General features: G+C 41.7%; 1 protein-coding gene across 1 annotated transcript; it reads left to right on the top strand.

Annotated features, from left to right (window-relative positions):
- Positions 1 to 691: 691 nt before the first annotated feature.
- Positions 692 to 8,024, top strand: LOC130111972 (zinc finger protein 184-like). Its single transcript, XM_056279283.1, has 3 exons — positions 692 to 891; positions 3,366 to 4,000; positions 7,680 to 8,024. The coding sequence occupies exons 1-3, from the start codon at positions 726 to 728 to the stop codon at positions 8,022 to 8,024; spliced, it is 1,146 nt and encodes a 381-aa protein (XP_056135258.1). The 5' UTR covers positions 692 to 725.
- The last annotated feature ends 5,078 nt before the right edge of the window (positions 8,025 to 13,102 follow it).

Here is a 13,102-nt window from a genome sequence, read left to right as displayed (position 1 = left end):
AGAGAGAGTTTTGTATATTTTGATATATTTTTATATTCTCCGATTGTTGTTACTTTTAATTAATCAGTTTTTATGGCACATGTGTTTATTTTACTAACTCAGTTTTAAACTTGCCTGTACTTTTATAAAATTGGTCTGTACTTTTGCTTATCTTATTTTCTGCTTTCATTTTGCCTGTAAAACGCTTTTGAATGACCTCTGCGATGACAAGGTGCTATACAAATAAACTTGACTCGCCTTTTATCAGGCTGCCCTCCCGCATATTGAGACGATGTACCGAAATTTGAAGCACGATAACAGAAGTGCACGTTTCTCCATTTAACGATTAACTTCGACATCATGGGAGATAGGGGCAAGTGGGCACTCCACACCCTGCCCCACCCCCAATGTGCAAGAATCGATGTAATAAGTCTATGCAATACACACGCTTTTATAACATGTATATAATTTTCTGTTTGTTTTATTCCGCCATTATGACCCAAAGTCAAATGAAAATCTTATAAAATTTTCATTTGACTTTGGGTAAAATTTTCATTTGACTTTGGGTCAAATGGCGGACAGGTGATTTTATGAGTGGAGTTAGTATGTCGCATCTTTACCAGCAGATGGCAGCAAATCGCCTCCGGCTCACAAATCCCGCAGTAGAGGAAGTCTGCCTATCGCTGTCTTCCGCTGGAGGACGTCACGAATGAGACAACTGAACCTGTCAACCGGCGCGGTCAGCGATGTCCAAAACGGACAAACTTAAAGCGCTGGTCAGTGAGCGTCTGAAAGCGGCCGCGGAAGAAATTTGTGGCCTGTTTGAGAAAACAATTAAAGACTACGAGGAGGAAGTTTCACGCTCAATGCGGGAGATCGACCGCCAACGGAGGCTGCTGTGTGGATGGAAAGGTTAGTTTAATCACTTAACGCTACATGTAATGTTAGAACACGTGACTGCTGGACCTCGTCCCCTGGGTTTGTGGGGAAAGAAAACGAGGTCGTAAATTCGTATACACGGGTCATGGTTGCCAAATCCCATTAAAATCTGGAGACCCAGACTGAACATAGAAGGACTACCAGCGACATTTTGCGTCCCTGGTGTGGGACGCAAAATGGTCGCCATAAACAGGGACATAGTACAATATTGGGGTCTTCATTTAACATTGATGTTTTACCAAGAACCTCAAAATAAGGTACACAGATTCAAGTTTTCTCCCCGAAAGCTGTCAGACTCTTTACTCAGGATGCACTGCTCTCCAGGGATGTAGAGCATGACATTAAAAGGTACCCAGTGTAGTTTCCCATATACTAAACACACTCGGTTTTGTCTTCATTCACAATGTCTCACCAAAACACATTGTGTGTGTCCTTGAAGCCTAATCAACATGTTCCATACATTGCATACCTCATCAGTCTTTTGCAAAACCTAGTAGAAGGAGAGTAGTTTATCTTTTTACATTCAAAAAAAAAAGCAAAAGCACAGGAAGATGGCTCTGTCTTGAATGAGTGAAAGTCTGTGCTTTTTTCTTGTTTCTACTACTTTACGCCTTCAATCACTATTATATGGAATTTCCATAAAGCGAAGTCAATGGATGCAGGTCTTGTGCACCCTTGACACTTGGAATTAACACCCATCTTGTCTCGATCATGCCTAGATATAACTTAGCAGGACAACACTTAAAACATAAAATTAAGAGGTGTCTCATTTAACTCATTAAAGGGTGACACTTGCAGACAGGCAAACAATAATGATTGCTACAATATGGGATATAGATTTATCAGCACTGGTAAACTATCATGTAAACATGTTTAAAGCAGTAGAGACATTAAAAGAGACAATGCATAAAGATACATCACCCTAACACATTTTCAATAGAAATGCACTCTGTGTTCAGTTTTAGAGTTAAATAGGCCAACTTAGGGCATGTTATATAGCAACCACAACCCCAAGCAGAGACACACGGGAGACAAGGAGAGAGCAGAACTGCGGAGACACAGACCAGAGTAGTTCTCCCCAACAAAGAACTTGCTTCAACATATTTTGTTTTTCCTGCAAACGAGTCAAAGTAAATCCAAACATAGCCGATCAACCCTTTCTTTCTCCGTTTCCCTGCTGTCTGGATTTACTTGAACTCACATCAATGTTTAATTTTAGTTTAGGTTAAACAGTTTTACCTCACAAACTTTTAAACATGATTTGCCCCATTGACGTGATGCATGTAACAAAACTGAAGATGTGAGAAAGAAAGATTACAGTTCTCTGCAGATTTAGTAGCTTGCCCATTAACATTTTATTTAACATGGACACCAAATGTATAATTTGGCTAATGTAGTCTTACATGAAAATACATTGATCAAAATTAGATAGCAGACCTCTCTTTGAGCTGCATAAAATCAGTGGGGTAAACAAACACTGGACCTCATGGTCCTCCAGAATCACTATATATAAGGCACAGCACCCAAAAACCACAAAGCCGATTATCATGTTAGAGATGGTGGCAAAAAGAAATGAAGAACTTTTCCAAGAGCTTTCGGCAAACAGATCACAAGTGCAGTCTATGGCACCGTTTGAATTAGGGAAACTGGCCAGATTGAAAAAGGCCTGTTTGGTGCCCAGTTAGCTCTACGCACTTTAGGGAAATTGTACGGTGGGGGTAGTTTTACAGTAGAATGTGGCACACAGGGCAATATGTGACTAATGGAGGGTCGGTCATTGATCTCCCTTTAGAAACGTGCCAGTCAGCAAAACTCCAAGCACAGACAGATGTGTTGGAATAGCACAGCATTAAGTCTAGCTCCAAGATGCTGCACAGTCTTGGTAGGGCTAATCAGATCAGGCTCACAAGCCACTTGACATTTTCAGCCAAAAACAAAAAAACCCACTCTGTCCCTGAAAAAAGAAACTCACGCTGGAGTACTCTTACCAAATACTCTGATAATGCAAGGTCAGGCATTGCATGCACCGCTTTGCACCATTTCATCCCTTCTAAATAGTCCTTGATGACTTAACTAAATACTCAACAAGTGAGTAATTATAGTAAACCATTCCAATAGCGTATTAGTCATTCTAAATATTTCAACTCGATAGCTTTTACAAACATTTTTATTCATCTTTCTCTATTTCCGTAGTAGAAACGTATCTGTCAATAAATGTTGTATTCAGATGAACTGATTCAACCCTCTTTGATTTCCTTACCTTGATTGTTGAGCATGCATCAAGACACTTAATTTGTACAGTGTCTGCCTAGCTTTAAACAGGAATACATATATTTTACGGATTCTACCTCTTGTGCTTCACTAGTGTCTTTAAAGCCAGGTGTAAAAATCCCATTTTGGAGCTTGTAAAAATAAGGCCTTAATTTATTTTTTGTTATTCTCTCCAGTCCCCCCACAGCTCCCACCACAGGAGGACCCAGAGCTGCCACAGTTTAAAGAGGAACAGGAGGATTTGTGGGCCAGCAAGGCAGGGGAGCGGCTTCAACGGCAAGAGGATACTGATAGCAAAGACTCCATGTTAAATGTAATTTATGTGCAAAGAAGTGATGCAAATGAAAGACAGTCCCTACATGTAAACCAAAGTACAGAAAACACAGAAGGAGACCCTGTACCCAGCACCTCAACTGAACAGATGAAAGTTGAACAAGATACCGAGGGCTGTGACATATCAGAAGCAACCAGCGGGTGTCAGACATCTTCAAACCGTTCTGAGAGTGAAGACAGTAACAGTGATGAAGAATGGAGGGATAGGGGAGGACCACATTCAGGCAGTAACCCCATAAAAACACAAAGAAGTGGAACTGTGGCAGAGAAACCATATAATTGCAGCATTTGCAACAAAAAGTTCAGCATTAAATCCATACTGACACGCCACATGAAGACACACACAGGAGAGAAACCATACACTTGCAGTGTATGCAATAAAGGCTTTATTCAGCGCTCTTATCTGCAGACTCACATGAATTCTCACCTGGGACAGAAACCTTACACTTGTAATTTTTGCGGCAAAGGATTCACTCAGGTTGGAAACATGAATGCCCACATCAGAATCCATACAGGAGAGAAACCACATAGTTGTACTGACTGTGGTAAAAGTTTCAGGGAGAAGGCAGATCTAATCAAACACACAATAATTCATACTGGTGAGAAACCATACAGTTGCAGCACTTGTAATATGAAATTCAGTGCTCAGTCCAATCTAACACGCCATATGAAAACTCATTCAGGAGAGAGGCCATATAGTTGTGGTATTTGTGGTAAAAGGTTTATCCGACGTTCTCATGTCAACATTCACATAAAGACTCATGCTGTAGAGAATCTATAGAATCACATTGATTATCTCTAAAGGACTATTGTCAATGCTCAGCGTTTTCGGGTTTTATTTTTCAAAGCCATCCAGCATGCCGAATTTCACCGCAAGAAGACGCTGTTACATAACCTCATACGAACAGGAACAACTTTTGGATACGCAGAAACATAAAATCCGGGTGAAAATCAGTTTAAAAATCTGGGTATTTTTCGGTGAAAATCGATAAAAACCAAAAACGCTGAGCCTTCACTATTGTTCATTGTTAGGTCTTGCTTTTGTATCTTCCATATAAAGTCCTACCCTATACAACGTTCCAAATGCCCCGGAAGCAGAGCAAAACATCTTATCATCATTAGTTAAACTGGATACATAAATGTTCACCTGAGGAATCGCACCGGAAGAGAGTAACTACAATGTACAATGTATACATCTAATTCACACTTGACTATATAAAGAGAAAAACTTGCATTCCATTGAGTCAGAAGCAGCTTATCTTAAAGGCATACTAACAAGTATTTCTCCCCCTGAAATAGCATGAATTTATCCAGGAATGTACCTAATCAAACATTACCTATGGTAGTCTGTTAGTCTCTGTTTGCAGAGACCCTGCATTCTACTTGCATTTCTTGTTTTCCGAATGTTTCTGGGCGTTATCCTTTTGGCAGTGGGTCTGTCAGGTCAAAGCCTGAAGCCAACAGCACTGCCTGTGAAGGTGGGATTCTTTGAAACTGTGGCATGCAGTGAATGTGCCACATCGTTACAACTGAAATAATACATAATAGCAGACACAGCACAGCGAGGCAAAACTGAGGATTAACATACTTACCGTTTACATATTTTAAAAGCTGAGATGCTAAGCTTTCTTACTATGTATAGCTTGCGGTAAACAAAAAAGTTTTGTAAAAGATTAAAGTAGAAGGCATTGTCTAATCATACAGACACAATCTGATGGGTAACATGTTGGTATAACACTGGCAGCGCTTTGAAAACGTAACAATCTTTATATCACTTCTTGCACAACACTGCCTCAGTTGTTTTGGTACTGGTGGTGCACTGTGCTGTGATCTGACAGCTGAGTTCAGGGGACGTGGGCTTCATGCCTTTAGCTAGGGAGAAGGAACCAACTTTTCAAATTGTGTTTACAAGCCACAAGCAGTGGGATGCCTCTCAGTATGCCTTTAAATCCAGTGCTCTGTATTAATGGGGCTGGTTAAAGAAACCCAGCTCCCCTGAAACCCTTTTCAAATTGGAATAGTTTTTTTTCTGGGAGACGTTTCTGTAGTCGTGTGATAATTGCGTTCATGAATTAAATTCAATGAGTCTGCCATATTCAGAACTTTTATAAAAATGGAAAGTAAAAAAAAACAAAACTGCCTCCTGTTTGTTTGTTTTTGTTTTTGCCATGCCCAGTTTGCTGTTGCCCTGAATCAGTCGCCGGATATAAAATAGAGCCTTGCGCCAGGGTTGGTGCTGGAGTGGATTGGCCGGAGTGGCGCTCTTGCTGTGATTGGTTGTTTCGCTGTCAGGCAAATGTTGACGCTCTGGGCATTCGGTTAAGGTGAGTGGTTAAGCTTAGGGTTAGCCAATCAGAGGCATACAAACGCCTTCGTCACCCGGAGACGATGCTGTCTTGAGGAAACTCTGAGTTAACGAAGAGCTATACAAGTAAGTCATAACTTCTACATCCTGTGACGTCACTCCAAAGTTTTGTGCCTTTGTGTGTGCAAAGTAAGTTGGGATGGACTGGAGCGTGATTATTTTAGGATATTTAAGAGCAAATAAGCAGTGTCTTTTGTTTAGCTGCCAGAATTCAATATACCTACCAAGACTTGGTACTTCTTAAGGCGCCCTCATCTTTCTGAAGCCCACAGTTGCAGGCAGATGTAAATATAGAAACGAAGTGTAAGAAGTAAACAACTGCTTACTGGACAGTATCACTGTAGTCAATAATAGGATTGATGTATTTGAATTCACTAACCAGAGTGGGAACAACACTTGTTTAAATATTGGGGTACCAGGCTCCCATCCTGGTCCCTCTTCCCCCAACATGCATTGGAATCTTCTGGAATCTCCTGAAATTTGATTGAGACAATTAGCGTACAGCATGACATTATCAAACCATTCATTCATTCGTTCATTCATTATTCAAAATGTTTATCCTTACGCAGGGTTGCAGGGATGCTGGAGTCTATCCCAGCAGTCATTGGGTGGCAGGCGGCGGGGCACCCTGGACAGACTGCCAGACCATCACAGGACACACACACACACTGACACACACACACATATTCACACCTAGAGACAATTTTAGTATGGCTGATTCACCTGACCTACATTATCAAACTAGAATTAAAAAAAAAATCTGCATATGGAAGATAAGAAGTCAGGAAGTAGTGCTATAGGTATTAACTTTTACAAATTTCAGTCTGTTCTTTTCAAATCTTGGAACATTCTTTCACTGCATTCTTCTCAGTCCCTGGATCTTGGCCCCATTGGGCAACAATTATCTAATACTGGAGCTGCATCTGAGATGGCATTTTTCATCATGACTGTTACAAAGCACAGGCGCATTAAATTGAAATTTTATACTTATACAGTATTTTTGTATCCTTTGTGCCATCATGGCATACTGATGTAACTTTTCTGGTGGTTTAACTCATTGTGGCCTGGTGTTCTACTGAGACATACTATTTTGCTGTTGCTTCATACAATTTTTCCTTCAACATATCAGTAAATACATGAAAACACAATTAAAAACAAACCATGTGCCAACATATACAACTATCAATTTAGTGTCAGGTGAGTTGTGGGCTCAGACGAAGTAATTCAAAAATCAGAAAATCAAGATGGAAATATTTGTAACACATATTACAACACAAATATAAAGCTCTTTATAAAACTCAGAGGGTTGCATGTTGGCAGTAATAAACAACACATACACTTGAAAATGGTTGTCAGCTACCGTAAAAAGAAATCCAATCAGGTTGCACGTTAAACACCAGAAGGCAATGCGATAACCTGGAGGAAGGAACAATAATATCGAGACTAAGAATTTTGGTCATACAGGACTCCAACAATGCATTGTTTAACATTACACACACACACATACACACACACACACACACACACACACACACACACACACACACACACACACACACACACACACACACACACACACACACACACACACACACACACACACACACACAGGAAGATGTGATTTTTGTGGTCAGGAAGAGACAGTAGAGCATACAATGCTTCACTGCCGAGATATTCTCGAGAGAGAGAAGAGATTTGACTCTAAGCCTTAGGGAAATAAATTTGAACTACGATTTAAAGAGAAGTTCTGGGGCACAGTGTTTCTTGCTTTTGTTTCAGTATCTGAGGACAGCACCACCTGCTGGACCCCCTGCACTTTAGCTACCGTGCAAACAGTTCAGTGGATGATGCAGTCAGCATGGGACTGCACTACGTCCTGCAACACCTAGACTGCCCAGTGACATATGGCCCAGTGACATATGCAAGGATCCCGTTTGTGGACTCCAGCTCAGTGTTCAACACCATCATTCCAGAAATCCTCTCCGGCAAACTCTCCCAACTCACTATATCCCCCGCCATCTTTCAGCGGATAGCTTCCAGACTGGCAGGAAACAGCAGGTTAGGCTGGGGGAAGTTACTTCTGGTATACGGACAGTCAGCACTGATGCTCCCCGGGGATGTGTCCTCTCCCCACTAGTCTGGTCAGTTAAGGGCAAATATGGGGTCAAGGCTGCAAAAAGTCATTCACATTTGAGCCAATGTTTTTCTGTTAATTTAGGGTCCAATAAAGAAAAAAATGCAAGGAGCCCAAAATTTTAGGTGGGGGAAGTCTCTGAAATGGCCACGCCCACTTTTTAGGCCTGGAAATCAGTATCTCGGCTCCTGAATGTCGCAGAGAGCTGATCATGGGCTCAAAAGAAGCAGAAGCACCACATTTATATAAGCATTATGAACAAACATATACCCCAAAACCTTTACTTTTTCAGGTATTTACAAAAAACTAATTTTCACTGGTCACATACATGGCCACGCCCATCTCAGGCTCAGCTCTCGGAGGTTGCCCCGAGTTGATATTGGGCTCAAAAGATGTGGAAATAACTATTTATATTAGTGCTCTGAACAAATATACTGTATGCCCTAAAACCTTCACGTTTTGAGCTATTCATGAACATGTTCTTTTTTCCATTGAATTGATCAGCAGCATGCAATCAACTTTAGCCAAATCTGTGCAAGAAGGCTATACAGTTTGTTTGAGTAAAAGTGTTACATCTACTCATGGAGTGCTAGTATTCAAGTTGACTCTTTGTTATAAGAGGAGGAACCCAGTAACCACCAAAGAAACAAAGCAAACCATGTGAGGTCCAAAAAAATCTTTATTTTAACCTCACACATCCCATCAGACTGGATTCAAACACTTGCTGAGGCACTTGCAATAAATGAGACATTTCATCCCTCTGCCAGCACAAGAACATGAGGTACACTTATTAGATCTGCAACTACACACCCCTGTTACTTGAGACAATGTATCTCTTGTGGAAACTGTGCTCCACTTGACGAAGAGTTCCTCTCCTTCGGTAGTCCAACCCCATTCAATGACAGGGGGACAAGGGAGTTGTAGCAGGCTGTTTCCCCACAGCCATCCTGCCTGGAATGTAGCTCTCAACAGATGCTGTAGAAGCGCATCCTGACTTGGGGGTAGGTCTCTCAGCTCATCATTAACTGAGTGCTTGAACAGCTGGAATCTGAGCTCATCTATACTGACACAGTTGTACAGTCCAGTCTTGTTGTACCAGCTCATTACCCAGGGCTCAATAACTTCCATGCTTTCCTTAACTGTCTCGATACTAGGGCAGCAACTTAGTCCTCTCAAAGCAGCAGTGAGTTCTGTGGACTTACTGTGGTTTATCCAGGCTTTGTATTGAGCAGTCTTTGAGTGGCCAAAGAAGGCGCTCACAGAATCACAGCCACTAAAAGAATGGAACACAGGCATGGCATCGGCCACATCTCCACCAAGCTTCTTGTGTGCTTCTGTGATTGAGTAGAATTGGCGTTTGCCAGGAACTGCAAAGTCAACTATAAGTTGCAAGTCATTACATACTGATAGGAACTGTGTAGTGAACCCTAGTAGGATGACTACCACATCGGAGTCGACTGTTCTAACTGTAACTGACTTGATCCCCTTGTTTAGCATGTGCATCACATGGCAAACGATGCGGTTGTCAGCCTCCTCAAGCATATCTATGCTGTCATAAAGCTGGATCTCGAAGCTTTCGCCGAAGTTTGCAAGCACCTTTCTGCCGTAGGTGATGCTGAACTCCTTGTCCCAGTTCCACGCTTGTGCCTTAGCAATCCTGGCGAACATTAGATTCAGGGCTACTTTGTTGTCTACATTAGACAGAAAAGCTTCAAAGAATTGCTTAGATTCTGGCATGGTGTCATTCTCACTGAAAGCCATCTGTGAACTACCTGCTGATCCCCGGTTCTTCCTAGTCGCAGTCTTGATACTCATATTCTGGTAGAGGTCAGCCACAATGTCAATACGATTGGCTTTCTTCTCATGACCGATCCTGGCAATGCTGTTCAACACTTTGATTACAAAGTCTTGGAATGTCATGCCTTTGGTGAGAGACTTTGCCATGATTCGTACTTGCACAGACAAATCTATCACAAGTCCTTCTGAGGATGTAGATTGAACTTGTACACCGATGTCCTTAAGAATTTGAGACTTTTGGCTATGATAAATATCTCCATCCTTTGTTGACAAGGCGTCGGGTAAACCTGAAATTGAAATGAATAGTTAAGCTAAGTGTAACTCTTGGGCTTACTGTCAAATCAATTAACTTGAATGTGAAATTGAATCAATGAATATCACTGTATTAAAAATCTGGTAAGACTTAAGTAACATCTAAAATATTTGAATAACTGACTTTATATCAATTAGTTTCACCTGTGAATTCACCACCAAATAACTTCCTTGTCTCTTCTTCTCTTGATCTGCAGGCCTCCTTCAGCTTTGCAAAGGTTCCTTTGGGTGGCTTGATTGCAGGGCTAGCGAGTTGGACTTTTGCACATGAACTTGGGAGTTTCAGGGCATTTCGTGAGATGGTTGCATTGACATCCTTCTTACTTAATACAATTCGCTCCTGCACAAACTGGTCATGCTGAGTTTTGCCGACTGTAAAGACAAAACTGGAGTCTTTACTTATGACATCTGGGAAGGGAATGGATGAGTTCAACCTCATGAACTGAGCTTCATCGAACGGGTTGGTAAGGATACCCTGGTACACCTTGAGTGTGTGGCTTGAAAATGTTTCCTTGAAGGAATCCAGCATTTCTTTGTGCCCGTGTGATGGATCTTGACCTTCGACCTCATCTAGGTAGCGCTGGATTTCGGGTAGCGCAAGTTCGAGTTTCCTGAAGAACTCTTGATCTTCCCGATTGATGATATCGACATATCCAGTGTCAGACTTGATGACCTTTATGTTATGTTCCTGCTTTTGATCACATGCAATCTTTGAGAATGGGTTGTCTCTGGTGTTTACTGTGAAAGAGCCTGAAAGAAATTCCTTGAACAAGTATGGGTGTCTCCATTTGAGCTCTTTGAGATCCTGAAGAAACACTGATGCCCATCTGGCATAGTGTGTATGATCAAGTGCAAAGAAAAGAGGAATGAGCTGCTCAAGTGCACTGATCATCATGATGAAGTTTGCCTCTCGAAAGGATCTTATGAAGATAAGAACCTTCTTGATTGTGTCAACAACATTGTTCCAGTAGTGAAACATGGGGCTGTTTTCATTGGCCACCCAGTTACTCCAAGTCAAACTGTTGTCCTCTAGACGTTTTGCCTGAAATGCTTCATCTCTCTTCTTGGCCAGCACCACAGCCAGGAGTTGAATACAGTATCTAGCCTTCTTTATGGAATTCACATCGCAGACAGCAGTTGTCAGACCTGTGATATTCAGATTAGCTGAGGTTAAGATGGTATCAAGGCCAGTTCCTTTTATCAACTGCCCAACACAGACAAGAGAAACCTTCTCAAGGTGCAGCCCACCCATGAATGCGAAGTATGAATGAGAAAACTCTTCCCCCATGGCCCACTGTATCATCTTCTTGATGGCATAAAGGGGCTGATCGGATCCACCCACTGCAACCTGGCCTGGGTTAAGATATCTTGTGTATGATACTGCTATTCTCATGACATGGAGCTGAAGACAACTAAGATATTTTCTAAACTCATGATTCGTGTGTGTATTGTGCTTCATGCTTTATAACATAGGCAGCGAATGAGATTCATGTCAAATATAGCTTTTTACAACCTTCAGGAGCTGATACGTGAAACGTGACCAGTAAAAATTAGTTTTCTTAAAATATCTGAAAAAGTAAAGGTTTTGGGGTATATGTTTGTTCATAATGCTTATATAAATGTGGTGCTTCTGCTTCTTTTGAGCCCATGATCAGCTCTCTGCGACATTCAGGAGCCGAGATACTGATTTCCAGGCCTAAAAAGTGGGCGTGGCCATTTCAGAGACCTCCCCCACCTAAAATTTTGGGCTCCTTGCATTTTTTTCTTTATTGGACTCTAAATTAACAGAAAAACATAGGCTCAAATGTGAATGACTTTTTGCAGCCATTTTGCCTTAACTGACTAGACTACACGGCTCTTCTCCCTCTACACCAACGACTGCTCCTCCAAGGACCCAGCTGTTAAACTACTGAAGTTTGCAGACGACACTACGGTGGATTTACCCAGGATGGCGACGAGTCTGTATATCGGTGGGAGGTTTAGCGGCTGGTGCGCTAGTGTAGTCAGAACAACTTGAAGCTGAACATGCTGAAGACTGCAGAGATGACAGTGGAATTTAGGAGACACCCCTCAGCACTGCTCCCCCTCAAAATATCCATAACCATAATCCAACCATAGAGACCTTCAAGTTTCTGGGAACTACCATTTCCAAAGACCTGAAGTGGGAGACCAACATCAACTCCATCCTCAAAAAGGCCCAGCAGAGGATGTTCTTTCTGCAGCAATTGAGGAAATTCAGTTCGCCACAGTAGCTGTTGAGCCAGTTCTACACCGCAGTCATTGAATCTGTCCTGTGCACATCAATCACAGCCTAGTTCGGGGTAGCAAAGGGACAGACTGCAGCGAACAGTAAGGAGAACAGAAAAAAATCATTGGCTCTCCCCTGCCCACCCTGCAGGACTTGTACACCTCTAGAGCCTGGAAAAGGGTGGCCAGAATCAGCACAGACCCCCACACCCAGGTCACAGTCTGTTTGAACTCCTACCCTCTGGCAAACGCTACAGAGCAATGTGTACCATAACCACCCGACATAGGAACAGTTTTTCCCACAGGCCAACTTTCTCGTGAACACGTAACGGCATGGTGCAGGAATAGACACTTATTATGTAAATATTACACTGTAAATGGCCTTCTCTGATCAAGATGTCTCACCTTTAAAGCCCTCAGTGACTACCTTTTGATTTTGGGCTATACAAAAAAAAAACTTGACATGACTTGACTTGGCCAACATATGTGCACTCTCTTTAAACCAGATGTGCAATACAAATGTGCAATTGTAAATACACATACAACTGCTGTATACTGGTTACAAATTATTGGTATTATTGTTGTGGTTGCAACATAGGTATATAACATAGCTATGTAGTAGTGAGGTGGATGGTTGGTGACTATAGTGTATACTTTTGGTACATAAGATAATATGGTATAATATAGTGGGAGTATATAATAATAATAATAATAATAATAAATTA

The sequence above is a fragment of the Lampris incognitus genome, chromosome 4, assembly GCF_029633865.1.
Source record: "Lampris incognitus isolate fLamInc1 chromosome 4, fLamInc1.hap2, whole genome shotgun sequence".
In the NCBI taxonomy this organism is placed as follows: domain Eukaryota; kingdom Metazoa; phylum Chordata; class Actinopteri; order Lampriformes; family Lampridae; genus Lampris; species Lampris incognitus.
The sequence above is the reverse complement of the archived record's forward strand: the minus strand, read 5'-3'. Positions and strand labels throughout refer to the sequence as shown.